Source organism: Capsella rubella, unplaced genomic scaffold (assembly GCF_000375325.1).
Source record: "Capsella rubella cultivar Monte Gargano unplaced genomic scaffold, Caprub1_0 scaffold_8, whole genome shotgun sequence".
Taxonomy (NCBI): Eukaryota; Viridiplantae; Streptophyta; class Magnoliopsida; order Brassicales; family Brassicaceae; genus Capsella; species Capsella rubella.
In genome coordinates this window covers 3,674,128-3,691,975 of record NW_006238916.1, presented here as the reverse complement: position 1 = coordinate 3,691,975, position 17,848 = coordinate 3,674,128, and the positions used below count along the sequence as shown (strand labels likewise).

Sequence of the window (17,848 nt, the reverse complement as noted above, 5' to 3'; positions counted from 1 at the left end):
TGAGTGGATCTTGAGGCTCATTATCCATCTCCAAAACAATGAAGTCAGTTGGTACTTCTACTTCACCAATCTTTACTGGGAGATCTTCCAACAAGCCATATAGAACCCTAACCGTTCTGTCTGCCAAGATGAGAGATAGGTTGCACGTTTTGTATTGTGTAAAACCTAACCTTCTAGCCACAGAGAGAGACATGAGACGAACCGACGCTGCTAGGTCACAGAGAGACCTACTGAAAGATAGTGGACCTATTGTGCAAGGCAAAGTAAATGAACCAGGATCTTCTAGTTTCTTTGGGATAACCTCTCTATGGAAAATGGCACAATACTCATGGTTAAGTGATTTTACTCTCTCATCTTCCTCAGCTTTTTCCTCAGCATATTTAGTTATTTCCTTCTTCTCTTGAATCCTCCCCAATAGGACCTCTTTTAGGATTTTATTGTAAGACGGAATCTTTGCATGAGCATCTACCAAAGCTTTTGTTAGTTCAGTCCCTTCGAGTGTGTCGAGCAGTCCTTTATACTTCTCCATATTTTTTTTCTTGAATCTTTCAGGGAATGGTAATGGAGGCGTGTAGGGTGGAGGAATGTAACGTGGTTCCTTACTCTTTGGAACATCGTGTTTTACCATGGCAGGTGGATCATGATCGACTTTGATTTGTTGTGTGGAATCTTCATTTGGAGAAAAATCCTCCCCATCAAGATCCTCACTGTCCACAGTGATATCCATAGAGCTTTTTGTAATAGGTAACGCTCTTAAGGTGATGGCATGGGCTGTAGCAAACTCTTTGGGGTTGTGGATGGCTTTCCCTGGGAGTTGTCCTGAAGAAGTAGATGCATTCTTGCTTTCCAGGTGAAGCATTCTAGAAGTCAAAGCTTCAATCTTGAGATTGAGAGCATTGTATGTGCAGTCCATCTTATTATTCATCTTTGCAAACTTCTTAGCAGACTCTATAGATCCACTTGTCTGTCCTTGTAATAACTGTTGCAGCATGTTTTTCATGTCATGATCTGGTGCCTGAGCTGGCAGAGCTTTTTAAGGTTGAAATCCTGGTGGTGGTCCAGTTGGAGATTGGTAACCTTGCTGAAACTGTTGTTTAGGCACATAACCTTGGTTGTAAGGGACAAATAGTTTGTTTTGCCCCTGCTGCTGTGGTGGAGGTGGATATACTTGGTCTTGTGGATTTGCAACGTTGGTGCTCCTATAAGACAGATTGGGGTTTTGCTTATAGGAATTGTATCCTGTGTTGTATCCACCTTGATTCTGGACATAGCTTATCTCCTCTGAATGTTCTCCCTCCCCATGTGGAATCTGGAAAGGATCTTCTTCAGAGATGAAATGGAAATTCCTTTGCTGGCTCATCAAGAGTCTGTCCAGCTTATCATTCACAGCTTTCATCTCCTTCTTGTACTTCTCACCAAGATTTGTGGTTGCCCTGATGGTTCTATCATAGTCTTCATTGTAGCTCCCATCAGATTGGGCTAGGATCTCAACAAGCTCTCAACCATTGTCGACGTCCTTGTTCATGAAGTTGCCATTGCTGGCAGTGTCAAGTAACATCCTGATCTTTGGGAGAACGCCCCGGTAGAGAGTACTGAGGAGAGACTCTTTGCTGAAGCCATGGTGGGGACACTGAGACTGATAACTTTTGAAGCGCTCCCATGCTTCACATAGTGTTTCACCATTCTTCTGAGTGAACCCAGAAATCTCATTGCGCAGACGTGCAGTTCTGGAGTTTGAGAAGAACTTGGCAAGAAATGATTACTTGCATTGTTCCCAGCAGGTGATAGATCCATGAGGTAGAGTTTTCTCCCATTGATGCGCTTTGTCACCCAGAGAGAATGGGAAGAGTCGGAGCTTAAAACCATCCTCTTTGACCCCATTGATCTTGGTGAGATTGCAGAGACGATCAAACTCATCGAGGTGATCCAGGGAACGCTTTGTGAAGCCTGGGAACGCTTCAAAAGTTATCAGTTTCAGTGCCCCCACCATAGCTTCACCAAGGAGTCTCTCCTCAGTACTCTTTACCGGGGTGTTCTCCCAAAGATCCGGATGTTGCTTGACAGTGCCAACAATGGCAACTTTCTGAACAAGGACGTCGACGAAGGTTGGGAGCTTGTTGAGAACCTATCCCAATCTGATGGCAACTACAATGAAGATTATGATAGAACCATCAGGGCAAGCACATATCTTGATGAGAAGTACAAGAAGGAGATGAAAGCTGTGAATGATAAGTTGGACAAGCTATTGATGAGTCAGCAGAGGAACATCCATTTCGTCTTTGAAGATGGCCCTTTCCAGATTCTGAATAGGGAGGGAGAACAATCTGAGGAGATAAGTTATATCCTGAACCAAGGTAGATACTGATACTAGGATTTTTCTATCAATTACCCTAGAGTACTATCATGTCATTGCAGTATAATAGGTATCAATTCAATCAGGTGTGATGCTAGCAATCAAGATATATCAGAAATGATTAAGTCAAGCAAGCATAAATGATTTTTGGTTTTCAGTGATCCTAAGCGAACATATTAAACATGCGATAAATGTAAGGTTGTAAAACATAGACTACCAAGCATGAGCTATGGTAGGGTTGTAAAACGTAACGATTATTGATACTGGCAAGAAACGTAACGATTATTGATACTGGCAAGAAACGTAACGATTATTGATACTGGCAAGAAAACAAAGCAGAACAAGTAAATAACAAGAGAATTAAACAGAAAGCACAAATGGATAGAAGATCCCGAGGATGAGGTTATTGATGTAGGTGGAGTATGCTAATCTACTTCGAGTGTTTATCAAACTGCAAACATTCTAATCCCTAGACAATAAACTTTTAATACTAGTCAATCCAATCTCTTGGCAGAAACTATCAAGTTTATGGAGCTTCTGTGAGTCTGATGCCATTGTCTGTGACTAAGCGTTTAGGATTCACAAGATACAAGGCATGCAACATATCTCTCATTCTAGCTGACAGATCAGTGAGGCTCCCACATGGATTCTTGGAAGACCTGCCAATAAGAATTGGTGTTGTTGAAGTTCCCACAGATTTTGTTGTCTTGGAAATGGATGAAGAGCCTAAGGATCCCCTGATTCTTGGAAGACCATTCCTAACCACTGCTGAAGCTATCATTGATGTTAAGAAGGGGAAGTTAGACCTATGCTTATGCTTGGGAGAAGACTTTAAGATGACATTTGACATCAAGGAGTCTATGAAGAAACCATCAATCAATGGCAAGGTGTTCCGGATAGAGGAGATGGATCAGCTAGCTGATAAACTTTTAGAAGAACTTGCTGAGGAGGATCATCTCAAGACAGCCTTGACAAAGAATGGATCATATGGATTTCTTCATGCTGAGACAAAGGTCTACGAAACGTTACTGGATACCTACAAGGCAACTGATGATTCAGAACATTTTGATGAATTGGATGAGTCTGTCAAGGAGGTATGCACAGTAGAGGAGGAAGTCAGTGGCAGCCCGATCACTCACCCTGCTGTTGACCCTGTCAATGCGGCTAATGATGACTGGTAAGAGTTAAAAGCTCCCAAGGTTGAGCTCAATTCGCTACCCTCAGGACTGAGGTATGTATTCCTTGGATCTAACTCTACTTATCATGTCATTGTGAATGCTAGTTTGAGTAATGAGGAATTAGAGTTGCTAGTCACTAAGCTTAGAAAATATAGAAGGACCATAGGTTATTCCTTAGATGATATCAAGGGGATTTCACCTAGTCTCTGCATGCATAGGATTAATCTGGAAAATGAATCATACTCCAATATTGAACCTCAGAGGAGATTGAATCCTAATCTTAAGGAAGTTGTGAAAAAAGAAATTCTTAAAATGTTGAATCCTGGGGTTATCAATCCTATCTCTGATAGTACATTGTGTACATAAGAAACGGGGAATTACAGTGATAAAAAATGAAAAAAGAATTGATTTCCACTAGGACTATCACTGGCCATAGGATGTGAATTGATTACAGAAAACTGAATGTTGCATCTAGGAAAGATCAATTTCCACTTCCTTTCATTGATCAAATGTTAGAACGATTAGCCAATCATCCCTACTACTGTTTCCTTGATGGGTATAGCGGATTTTTCCAAATCCCTATCCGCCCAAATGATCAGGAAAAGACTACTTTCACTTGTCCCTATGGCACATTTGCCTACAGACGCATGCCTTTTGGTTTGTATAATGCACCTGCAACATTTCAGAGGTGTATGACCTCAATATTCTTGGATTTGATAGAGGAGATGGTGGAGGTATTCATGGATGATTTTTCCGTGTATGGCTCCTCCTTCTCCTAATGTTTGTTGAATCTCTACAGGGTATTGACAAGATGTGAGGAGACAAGCCTAGTGCTCAACTGGGAGAAGTGCCACTTCATGGTGAACGAAGGGATAATGTTGGGACACAAGGTATCAGAGAAAGGGATTGAGGTTGATAAAGCAAAGATTGAGGTCATGGTACAGTTGCAGCCTCCCAAGACAGTCAAGGATATAAGAAGTTTCCTTGGACATGCTGGGTTTTACAGAAGATTCATCAAGGACTTCTCAAAAATTGCAAGACCCCTTACAAGATTGCTGTGCAAGGAGGTCGAGTTTATAGTTGATGAAAGCTGTCTGGAAGCTTTCAACAAAATCAAGGAAGCGTTAGTCTCAGCACCAATAGTCCAAGCTCCAGACTGGGATCACCCTTTTGAGATAATGTGTGATGCCTCATATTATGCAGTAGGGGCTGTGTTGGGGCAACGAATAGAGAAGAAGCTGCATGTCATCTACTATGCGAGCAGAACCCTTGATGAGACACAAGAGAGGTATGCAACAACAGAGAAAGAGCTCTTGGCTATAGTCTTTGCGTTTGAGAAATTCAGAAGTTACTTGGTAGGATCAAAAGTTGTAGTATACACAGATCATGCCGCGCTTAGGCATATATACTCCAAGAAGGATACCAAACCGAGACTGCTTAGATGGATACTTCTACTACAGGAGTTTGATATGGAGATTGTTGATACGAAGGGGATAGAGAACGGCGTTACTGATCACCTGTCCAGAATGAGAATAGAAGATCCAGTCCCTATCGATGACTCTATGCCTGAAGAACATCTTATAGTCGTTGAGATATGCAAGAAGATGCTTCAAACAGGAATGACTATTAAGGAGCTTCAATGTCTAGCAGTAAATTCAGAGAGTATGCCCTGGTATGCGGATGTGGTGAACTACAAGGTCTGTGCAGAAATTCCTGCAGACATGGATCCTTATAGGAAAAAAAAGTTTTTTAGAGATGTTAACCACTACTTCTGGGATGAACCTTACTTGTACAAGAGAGGTTCAAATGGGCTGTTTAAGAGATGCATAGCAGAAAGGGAAGTGCAGGGAGTGCTCGAGCACTGTCATGGATCTGCATATGGAGGACACTTCGCTACATTCAAGACAGTTCAGAAGGATCTTCAAGCAGGCCTTTGGTGGCCAACGTTGTTCAAGGATACAAACAGTTACATCCCCAAGTGTGACGCTTGCCAGAGGATGGGTAACATCAACAGAAGGAATGAGATGCCTCAGAACCCGATTTTAGAAGTAGAAATTTTTTATGTTTGGGGAATTGATTTCATGGGACCGTTCAACCCTCCATCAAATGGCAACGTCTACATTCTGGTCGTAGTTGATTGTGTTTCAAAATGGGATGAAGCCATTGCAAGTCCCACCAATGATCACAAGGTTATTCTGAAACTGTTCAAGAGCATCATTTTTCCCAGGTATGGAGTACAAAGAGCAGTGATCAGTGATGGTGATACACATTTCATCAACAAAGTTTTTGAAAACATGTGGAAGAAGTATGGTGTGAAGCATAAGGTGTATACAGCCTACCATCCCCAGACATGTGGACAAGTTGAGGTCTCCAACAAGCAGATAAAAGGAATCTTGTCAAGAGTTGTTGGGGCTTCGAAGAAAGATTGGTCTACCAAGTTGGATGATACTCTATGGGCGTATAGGACAGCTTTCAAGACACCAACGGGAAGGACGCCTTTTCAGTTGGTGTATGGTAAAGCATGTCATCTCCCTGTGGAGATTGAGTATAAGGCGCTTTGGGCTATCAAGCTTCTGAACCTGGACATTGATGCAGCCCAGGCAAAGAGAGTTCTTGACATCCATGAACTTGAGGAAATCAGACTTGATGCTTTTGAAATTTCCAAAATCTACAAGGAGAGAACCAAAGCTTTCCATGACAAGAGGATTGTTGTTAAGGAGCTTAAGGCTGGAGATCACGTCTTGCTGTTCAATTCCAGACATAAGCTGTTTCCCGGAAAGCTCAAGTCTAGATGGTCTGGACCATTGAAATCAAAGATGTTTTGCCATTTGGTGCGATCACTGTCCTGAACAAGGATGGCAGCGAGTTCACTATTAACGGTCAACGTGTCAAGCGTTACCTAGCTGATCAAGAGACACCAGAGGGGTCCTCCATACCTCTCTATGAGCCTCCCAAAGCCTAGAAGGCATAAACAGTCAAGCTTAGTGACTTTAAATAAGCTCACTTGGGAGGAAGTCCCAAAGGTATCCCTGTACATATTGCTTAGGATTTTTTGTGTTTTTTATTTTTCTTTTTGGTTTTATGATGATCAGGATTACATGTTAAGGGAGTTTGGACATGCATATCAGAACAGTTAAAAGGAGGGTGTGATGGCGGATGTGGAATCCATGATGTTACAGAGGAAAAAAATGTTGGGGTTGTTACTTCAAGGGGTGTTAAAAAAAAAAAAAAAACCACTTGATCCCCAACATCTTTTTTACCCATTTATTTTCTTATCCTCTCAATTATTCTCCCATATCTCTTTACACCCACACAACATCCATCCTCCTTATCCTCACCAAACACACGATTTTCATCGTCTCCTCACCAACCACTCAATCCATCACTCGATTCTCCATCTCTCGCCTCAAGGACTACACAGCGCCTAGACAAGGCAAGAGTTTGGTAGAGGCTCACAAGCGTATCAATACACTTCAGAAGTGGAACATGCTGCAAGACAAGACAATAAAATCTATGAAGTCGAAGATGAAGAGCTTCATGAGTAAGTTTAGATGCGCCTCCACCACCACAGCATTTGCAGACACTACTCCGCAAGATGCTAGACAAGTTCAGCGCTGTTTGTCCACGAGTGATGTCCCAGCACGCTACAGAACTCCTTCTCCATCACGTCATTCCGACTATGAGTATAGAGAGCATAATGTTTCTTCTTCTCCTCTTACACAGTCCTCCCCTGAGCTTAGGACTAGCAAAAAGAAGGAGAAAAGGAAAAAGAAGAAGGCCGTGAGACGGAAGGCAAAAGCTAGTTCATCACACTTGCCAGGCGAGCATCATGTTGAGGATCTGACCATAGATCAAGCTGAGGATCACATTGAGGACCTGACTGTTGATCCAGGTACGTATCATTTCCAAGACCTCACTGCGGATCCGGTCGAGCAGAACGTTGAGCATCCTACAGAGGCTCCTCCTGTGCAGCCAGCACCAGGTGCTTATACAAGCGAGTCCATGACTCAGTACCTGGACTGCTATTTTCAGTAGGTACCACTCCAAACCTTTATCTGTATATACCATTGCATTTTCATACTTTCGTTTGTTTGATTGTCAAACCAACTCTCAAATTTTTATTACACAAGGGACTATGTGATTTAAGTTTGGAGGAGGGTTTGGGATGACGTTTGATGTTGTGTTCTCTTTTCTTATTTTGAATTTTTAGCATATAATTTGCATTCATATATGTGCACTGAAAACCCCTAAAAATTTGAAAATTTTTCAGAATAAATCTTTAAAAACAGAGTGATCATGTAGCTTGCATTTGTATACTAGGATTGAGTCTACATTGTTTCATGTAGGACTGTTGCATTAGCATAGGTGGCGATAATGATTTACACCTTGTTAACTTGATATGATTCACCAGTTGAGATCAATACCCTGGTTGTTAGCTCTTTGATGCATGATGATTGAACTTGAAGTAAGTCTGAAACAAACTTGGAATTCATGAAGAGCATTCTTGAACTTGGTTGAAACATGTTGTGATATGATCTTATTCCTTACCTTATAAGAACTTAATCTTGACTTGCAAATATCTGGTTGTGTTTTGCTTGCATGCTCATGGTCACCATATACATATTTGGATCATCTTCCTCCTTTCACCACTCTTGTTGATCCAAGTAGCTGATCTTTCTTTTGATCAGTTTGCCATACCCACAGCCTATCCTTTTCTTTCAAGCCAATTGATCATTTTTGAGTGGTAGGCCTTTTACCGGATTATGCTTGGGAGAACGTGTTAGGTATGAGCCGACAGGATTAAAATCTTGAATAGTTCTGATTTTCACTTTCAAATCTGATAGGACTAGGTCTGGATTCTTACTTGGGTTTGGGATTGGAATGATTGTGGAAAGAAAGAAGAGAAACAGAAAAAGTTGTGTCCTTAGGAGGAGACTGTTTTTCTAGAAGTTCATACTCTAGTGATTGATTTTTGTGGGGATAGCATGTTATACAGAGAATGGTTCTGGGATGTAAAGAAAGAGAAAAAGTTTTGATGTCTTATAACGTAAGAAGAAAACAGATCCATAGTAAAGAAGAAACCCCCTATCCACTAGTATTGATAATAACTTCTCCTAAGGCAAAAAGAAAAAAATGGGATTGATGTTAAAGGGTAGACGTAGGGATCATTCGGGTTTAGATGATTAGGAGTAAGCACTTGGGAACCATTGGGTAGTCAAGGTTTTACTCCTGTATGCATTTATTGGTCCTTACCTTTAGCATTCTCCCTAAAGCTCAATCCATTCATTGAGAGATCCTTGTCCTGAAATTTATTAAACCCTCTTGATTCTCAAAAACTTTTTCTACCTAGCCAAGTGAGTTTCGGATTTGATGAGTTTGTCTAAAGTCTTTAAGTAAAGTTCTCTCAGCATGCATCACAGACTTAGCAACCTAGACATTGATTTTAACTGCTCTATCTTGCAAGTTACAGGTTCTGAGACCCCATTTTCAAACCTCTCTTCCACTTTGTTTCTTTTGCTTTGCTTGAGGGCAAGTAAAGACTAAGTTTGGGGGAGTTGATAAGTTTGTATTTCATCACTTTTTGAGCGTGTATTCATCATCCTTTCGGCATCATTCACTTGTTGATTCGCATTATATTGATCCCTTTCTGCATGTTTTACATACTTAGGTAGGTTTAACGCATATCATGCATGTCTTGCATACATTCTGCATATTTTGAGTGTTTCAGGTACTTATGAGACATGCAGAGCGAAGCAGAGTAACAAGCGTTACTCGGCATGCACAAGATCGAGGGGGCGATCGAGTGAGAAGCAAGGATGCATTGCGGGAACATACTTCACTCGATGGACGTGATCGAGTAGCGGATCGAGTAGGGTGATCGAGTAGCGGATCGAGCGGTTGATCGAGTAGGGAGATCGAGTGAGAAGACGGGATGCGAAACAACCGTCACTCGACGTGCTCACTCGAGTGACACGATCGAGCAAAGTAGAGAAGATGCTCACTCGACCAACTTATTCACAACAACTTTTAAACCGCTTCTACGTTGTTGTTTTATGTTTTAAGGTATTCCCAAACATTGTTATAAATAGGTCTCATTTGGATTGCCCAAGGGATTGAGTTTTTATTAGGTTTTTGTTGTTAGCCACCAAACAATCCAGAAAATTGTAATTGATATTTGTTTTGAGTTATTGAGATTTTGCAACTAGTTATTAAATCTTTGTTGTTACTCTTCCTATCATCCTTATTATTATGCATGTTTTGAACGATTCGTGTTTCATGATGTTTAACATGATTTCTGCGTCTGAGTAGTGTTAGGGTTCTTGAGGATGGGATTGATTAGGTGGAGGATGTTAGTTTGCTAGAGTGTTTATGTTAGATTCGTTTTGTTTCCCTTCTGGATTAGAGTTTTATTAGCTAGTTCTACTCTGATCAATTGGAACTAGGTCATAGACATTTCATACCCGAAAGGTATATGATGAAATGTCTGAACCAACTAGTGCCAGTGATTTACATGCTTAGCCCAAGAGATTGGTTGGTCTAAGATGTTTATTGACATTAATGAGCTGTTTCTTTATGCATGTTTACTACATGTTTCATCAATGAGAATTGAGATTAGGAAGTGTTGTAAACTTGATAGTTTCTGCCAAGAGATTGGATTGACTAGTGTTAGAAGTTCATTGTCTAGGGATTAGAATATTTGCAGTTTGATAAACACTCGAAGTAGATTAGCATACTCCACCTACATCAATAACCTCATCCTCGGGATCTTTCTATCCATTTGTGCTTTCTGTTTAATTCTCTTGTTATTTACTTGTTCTGCTTTGTTTTCTTGCCAGTATCAATAATCATTACGTTTTAGTTTATGCATGGTAGTTTATGTTTTACAGCCTTACATTTATCGCATGTTTAACATGTTCGCTTAGGATCACTGAAAACCAAAAATCATTTATACTTGCTTGACTTAATCATTTCTGATATATCTTGATTGCTAGCATCACACCTGATTGGATTGATATTTATTGTGCTGCAATGACATGATAGTACTCTAGGGTAATTGATAGCAAAATCCTAGTATCACCCACCTCTCTGAATGGGCCTCACGTCCACTCACTAGGCGAGCCCATGAGCCAGCCCATATCCGACAGCTGGGCTTAAATACTATGTCCAGGAGGCTTAAATACTTGTTTACCGAACCTAGACATCACCACATGCTATTTTCCTTTGTTTTGATCTCACTCACACAGTTCGGACAACCACTTCCGGGAAGGTCACCTATCCCTAGACTACTCAAGCATAAGCACACTTGACTATGAAGTTCTCTCAGGTCGTTTGACCAAAAATATAAGTGCACTTTAGTGCTAAATCAATTCATTTAAACCTCTCCGGAAACCATGGTCTCACAGATATGAATGGGCTCATGGGCTTAGTGAAAGGACATGAAGCCCATTAAGAGAGTTGGGCCCATAGGCTGAGAGTGAACATGGGGTCTATTGGGAGAGGTGATGATGGGGGGCGTTACAAATGGTACCAAAAGACAACACGATAATTGTCTTCTCAAGTACCTTAATACATTGATTTTGTGTTCTACTTATAGTTGATGTTGCTTCTTCTTGGACTCACAAACAATTTATCAATGGCAATACAAAGGAAAGAACAAGAGATTATTTGAACGCCATGTCATTAGTGAAGTCTACCAAGCATCAATTATGCAAGCTCAGCGATGATGGATGGGATTCTCATCACTATAAAGTTTCTTCTTTTTGTGAGAATTATGACATTGAGTTGGTCATTATAGATTAAGAATTTGTTGATCCAAGAAAGCGCAGAAAACAAAGCAACTTGACTGTGGATACCAGAATTAGCACTCTTGCCTAGTGGGCCAATTTCGCCCGAGCCGGTAATGAAAGGCCCATTCCGAATCCACATGGCCTTTCTTGTAGAAGCTAAAGGCGAGCTCTGGAAGTGAAGGCATGATCGTAACTGATGATCTCGTACTCAAACATCATTGTAATGGAGATCACGAGATCAGCGGGGCGATGATCGCGCTTAGATTACTGGGCTTGCACAACTTGTATAAATAGCATAGGAAACCAATTGTACGGGGGACGAATTTCTTCTTAAGCAATACAAAATTAGAATATTTCCTTTCGTTAGAGCAACAGTTTGTTCACGGTACGAGTTCGTTCCAGGAAATAGGATTCCACCCAATTCACTCCAGCTCCCCGTACGTGGATCTCAGCTCACACAATGACCAACCTTGCACCATTACTAAGTATAGTGTTTTTACAATGTATTGGATATCCAAATTCAAGGTTTAATGATCGTTTTGATAAAGTAAACACTAAATTACTTGGTTGTATTGCTTCTTTAAGCCCTAATGATTCATTTCATGAGTTTGATTATTAAAAGTTTTGAGATTATATGAGTTTAGTTTTGAAGATTATATTCATGGCGATTATATATCACTCGAGCATCAACTTGGCTTATACATCGACAATTACCGGAAAGGTGGAAGATTTTCTAATTTGAAAAGTTTAGGAGATCATGCACGGGTGATGATGGGACAAGGAAACATCTTTCACATCCTCAGGTTTATCGTCTTTTAAAGCTAGTTTGGACTTTACCTCTAGCCACACCTACCATTGAAAAATGTGAAGACTAGTTTACGTATTCGTATAGGTGATCAATTTAAGAACTGTTTTTCTAGTTTGTTTTATTGAAAAAGATTTACTTGATCAAGTGACAAATGTGATGAAAAACTTCAAAGTATGGAGGAATATAATACAATATATTTCTTAATCTTCCTCAATCCCTAACTACTTTTTACGTGTACTTTTTAACCAAAAAAAAATACTAAAACATCTAACATCAACATCAACATCAACAATCGATTTTTCATAATGTCATTTACATTAAAACCAAAAAAACCCGGCAATTTCTTCCGCACTGTAGCGCGGATCCGATCCACATAGGATTTTAAAGGACCAATAGTAATTAGACATCTAATTATGTAATATTTTTTTCATCTTACTAATTAACCTTTTTAAATTCTAATTTTTTAGATATAAAGATATTGATAAATGAGAAAAGAACAATATATACAGCATAGGAGAAATGTAAAAATGTTGAAAGCAATAAACAAGATATATAAAACTTATATTCATATTTTGTTAATCTTCTTATGTTCAAATATATATATTTGAAGCAAGGAACTAAAAAAAAAAACTATTAGCAAAGAACACTAAAACTATATTAATAATAATTTAATTAAAAATAACATACAAATATTATTATTTCCGAAAACGTAAAAAAACTATTTAGAAAATAAAATAGAAGAACAATCTCGCGCCGTAGCGCATGTACCAACCTAGTATATATAATGTTATATAGTATATATTAACCAATTTAGTATATATACAATTTTTTATATAGTATACATTAAACATTTTTTTCATAACTATTTTTTGGATTAATATATATTAAGAAAGAAAACTTTTTTCAATAAAACTATATTTAATGTTTTTTCCATTAAAACAATATTTTATTTTAGTTATGTTTAGATTTATTTTTTATATTAGGATTATAATTTTTTTTTTTTAAGGTTTAGTAAACTTTAATTGACATGTGTCATGGTAATATTAATGGGTAACTTTGAAAACCAGTCTTATATAATAAAATCATTACATATTATCTTTATTGATAATAGCATTTAAACCATTGGATTCTGGAGAACATATTCCAAAATTTAAACAAAATCAAGAGATAATAATTTAAATTGCAATTGTCTAAAACCATAAATATTATCTCACTAGTGTTGAATAATTAGGTAAGAATCACATATATTTTTCTTTTAAAATATAAATGTAGTGTAATAAATTAAAAGATTATGTTCTCTTTTTATCTTTGACTTTACCAAATACCTTTTAAGTATGTTATTATATATAATCATCCTAAGTGAAAGAAAAGAAAAATCATAAACATAGTTGAGAAAATTAACATAAGAATGGCTATAAGCAAAAAACATTTAATCGCATTTTTTCTCACTATCATCATGGTCATATCTTTGGTTCAATGCTCTGATAGCTTTCCTGGTATTTCTTATTATTTAACTCTCCAATTTTTATTATCAACGTATTTTCATCCTTTTTTAATTATAAAGTATATGTTGGTCTAAGTATAGGTTTCGGAATCAAGCAAGAGTGGAAAAAATGTTTTAGTCATGACCCTTGTAAAAAAGCAGGGACTCAAGGCTGTATGGAGTTTTGCAGAGATATAAGCTTTTTATTATATGGTGAATGTACTCCCACCCAATGTTGTTGTATCTCTAAGACAAAATAATCTATTACTAATAATTATTATTTCCAAAAGTTAATATCATTAGCTTCTCTTAAAGTTTGTGAGAAACAATATATTTCTTCTTTTTGTTCTTTATTTTGATTTATTGCAGTTTAATTTTAAAACGAATATCTTGACATTCTATTGATAAATTTCACAAATAGCAAAAATGTATAAACTTGTATAATATCAGTTGAGGAAAAATTATATCAATAGTTTACATTCATTATTCAATATCAGTTGATGAAAAATTATATCAATAGTTTACATTCATTATTCAATATCTTATACAAAAGATTGAGATCATAATATAGAAGTGTACCTTATCAAAATAATTATACAATATAATTTGTTTTTAAAATATAAATTATTATTAAAGTTAACGCAAGTCCAAACTTTTTCAAAACATATCTGCAGTTGTTGTCACCTCCAATAAGTAAAGAAAGATAAGACTAGAATCGTTGACTAAATCAGTACCTCAACTATAAGGGGGTTTATTTTAAGTAGGATTTAAAGTGATTTGAGTTTTTTTGAGTTTTTAATTGATGTTGATGATTTTTAAAAAATTCATTTTGGTAAAATCCATTCAAATCTCCACCTAAAACCAAGAGATTTAGATTTATGTATTTTCAACTAAGGAACTTTTCTCAAATCCTCTCAAATCCACAAATTATTTTCAGTAACAGTGGATTTTGAAATTATTAGTTAAATAAGCACTCGATTTCATGAGACTTATTAAAATTTATGTTTGAATAATATACGTTCTATAAATTCTACACAAATCTCTTACACCCCCTTAAAATATAAGAAATGAATCTAAAGATTATTTCTCTTTCATCTACAACCAAAAAGATTATTATTTTGTTTGTCCTCAATATTTTTTTTAGCTTAGGGTATTGGGATATCTTGATCTGTTTACATATATAATTGTGTTTCCTCAATAATTGTTTAGATAATGTTTACATAATTGTGTTTCTTTTGTTCTTTACATATTTTTCTGTAGTTTAAAATTATTGGGATTTGGGAGATATTATTGTATCCTTGATCTGTTTACATATTTGTTTGCATTATTTTGGTTGGAACAGGCATGTCAAGATTCCGAGTTGGCTATTTCTATGGACTATGTATATATATCAGCCATTGGCTATAACTTATAAACAAAAACAAAAAAAAAACTCTTACAAAGTTATCATGGCTCTCACCAAAAAGTTACTTGTCTTATTTCTTCTCACTATTCTTTTTGTCACACCTTATGTTCATTGCTCTGATACCACTCTTGGTATGAACTTATTTATATTTTCAAACTTTTTCCTTAGTTATGAAGATATTTTTATATCATTTTGTATGATTATAACGATTTGTTAAATTATTATATTAAATAGATATTGGAGTCAAGCAAAACTCGAAAAGTTGCTTCAGTTGAGCACCGTGTATCAAAGCAGGGACTCAAGGCTGCATGGCGTTATGTAGAAAAATGAGTTTGACATATTACGGTGAATGTACTCCGACCCATTGTTGTTGTCTCACTGAATAATAATCTCTAGAAAATAAAAGATTGTTTTTTCATAGAGAAAATATGATTAATTTTATTTTGAATGTACTTTTATATAATATGAATTGAATATCTATACAAATTTATAAGTTTTTCGTTATTTTTAGATTTCTCAGATTTTTAAACAAGTTTAGATACATACATACATTATATAATAGATACATACATACAAATATCTAAACAAATTGTATCATAAAACAGAACGGATCATATAGATTGCTTTTTTTGTTAAAGGGTTTTCTTATATAAACAGTAAAAGTATACAGAGAGGTAATATAGAACCATTACAACCAGAAAAGAGGATAGAACTAGTAACTAGTAGTACTAGGAGGACCAAGGATCCAAACAAAGGAAACTTGAAAATAGAAACGAATATAAAGTGCAGCTTTAGGGAATCCAGCATTGAAGAATAGAAGCCCCACGCTTTGAGCCTAGCGTCATCATTGAACTACACTTATTTTCCATAGTGGATAGAATGACCCGAGTAATTGTAGCTGGAGAAAGAGAGACACCGTCATGGAAACGTCGATTTCTCTCTCACCATAGTTCATAGATCGCACCCTGCCATCCTTGAAGGAGAGCTAATTCTTTTTGCTTTGATACTGAAGTTGATCGCAGCCATAGAAGTATTTGATCCCATAAAAACGGAGAAGCTGGGATCTGAAGTTTTTGAGTTATCAATTGCCATACCTCAGCAGAAAAAGAACAGTTAAAAAACAGATGATCTCGTGATTCTTGAGCTAAACCACAAAGGAGACAATCTACCTCAACATCATAACCCCATGAAGATAAACGATCAAGAGTAGGATTCCGATTGAGAATAAACAACCAAGCGGTTATAGCATGTCTTGGGATGGCTGCTTTGTGCCACACAAGAGGAGCCCAAAATTTTCCTGGTTTTGAAATCCTAACAGCATTCCACACATCTTTTGAAGAGAAAGACTTTTAAGGGATACCATCAATAGCCCAAACTGGAGTATCATTTGATAAGGACAAATTAATGGTAGTGATGAAAGGATGGAGAAGAACTTGTCTCTCTGTTCTGGCATTAAAGAGAGACCATCTATCCTCCATTCTCAATTCAGCCACAGTTGAAAATAGAGGGATCCCTAAGTGAGTAGGACATCTTAACCAAGAAAATGGTAAAGAGACCCAAAAGGAGTCCATGGATCCCACCAGAAAAAGGTTGAATCACCATTGCCGATCTTGATGCTGAAAAATTTAAGAGCTTCGGGACGGAGCCTAAGTAATTTTCTAAAACTCCAAGAGTAAGCAACATTTTTCCCATTAAGCGCCCACAAAGGAGATGTAGAAAGATACTTGTTTCTTATCCAAGCCACCCATAAAGAACCAGCTCTAAAAAACAATATCCAAAAAAGTTTCAAGGCACAAGTCACATTCCAACTACCAATGCTCCTTAATCCAAGTCCACCCTCCATTTTGGAGAAACATAAGTCATTCCATGACACTTTGGCCCCAGAGGGAGTATCAGTCTTTCCATGCCATAGAAAAGAGCTGCAAAGGCTATTGATCCTCCGAATAACCTGCTTAGGAAGGAAGAAAGCACTAGTCCAAAAACCTATTATGCCGGAGATAACAGTAGAGATAAGTGTTAACCTTCCCGCCAAACTTAGAAACTTGTGAGTCCAAGAGTTTAGTTTCTTTCTAATTTGAGACAGCAGGGGATCACAATCTCTAACCGAAAGCTTCTTGGAGCATAAAGGGAGTCCCAAGTATCTAACTGGAAGTGAGACAGGCTTCAGATTAAATAGGAATTGTATCCGGTCCAAGCTAGTCTCATTTAAACCAGAGCAAAACATGGAGGTCTTCTCAATATTCATACCCAACCCGGACATTTCCGCAAAATCTGAGAGGACTGACATAACTCCTCTTCACGATTGTTCAGACCCTTCCAAGAAGATTAATAAATCATCAGCAAAACAAAGATGTGTAAGCTTAAGATCCTCACAACCAGGATGGTACTTGAAAGATCCTTCAACTGCGGCTTTATTCAACATTAGAGATAACACATTCATTACCAGAACAAACAGAACTGGAGATAAAGGATCTCCTTGGCGCAAACCTGTCCTTCCTTTAAAATAACCTGAAGAAACCCCATTTATACTAACACTGAAAGACGGAGTGCAAACACAAGCTCTAACCCAATTAATAAAACCAAAGGGAACCTTATAAGCATGAAGAGAGCTAAGAAGAAAGTCCCATCTCACTGAATCAAAGGCTTTTGAAATGTCCACTTTCAGAGTAATTCCCTCTTTCCCTGAATTAAGATGATAGCCTTGCATAACTTCTGAGGCCAATAGCACATTCTCCAGCAACAATCTATCCTTAACAAAAGCGGTTTGATTAGGAAGTATAACCTTTAGCCTGCCTAATAAAAGCCGAGATATGATTTTGTAAACTGTACTAAGG

The 17,848-nt window shown here is 37.6% G+C and overlaps 1 protein-coding gene, 1 non-coding gene and 2 pseudogenes across 2 annotated transcripts; 3 read left to right on the top strand and 1 right to left on the bottom strand.

The window, feature by feature from the left end:
- The first annotated feature begins 1,613 nt into the window (after positions 1 to 1,613).
- LOC111829132 lies at positions 1,614 to 1,717 on the top strand. Its single transcript, XR_002832690.1, has one exon. It is a non-coding gene; the product is annotated as a small nucleolar RNA R71 (small nucleolar RNA).
- A 192-nt stretch (positions 1,718 to 1,909) lies between these two features.
- LOC111829145 lies at positions 1,910 to 1,995 on the bottom strand (annotated as a pseudogene).
- Positions 1,996 to 13,506: 11,511 nt separating this feature from the next.
- On the top strand, positions 13,507 to 13,962 carry LOC17877265 (defensin-like protein 115). The gene is made up of 2 exons (XM_006282237.2): positions 13,507 to 13,622; positions 13,712 to 13,962. Exons 1-2 carry the CDS (start codon positions 13,535 to 13,537, stop codon positions 13,867 to 13,869), a joined length of 246 nt encoding a protein of 81 aa, XP_006282299.1. The 5' UTR covers positions 13,507 to 13,534; the 3' UTR covers positions 13,870 to 13,962.
- A 1,095-nt stretch (positions 13,963 to 15,057) lies between these two features.
- Positions 15,058 to 15,400, top strand: LOC111829084 (annotated as a pseudogene).
- Positions 15,401 to 17,848: the final 2,448 nt, after the last annotated feature.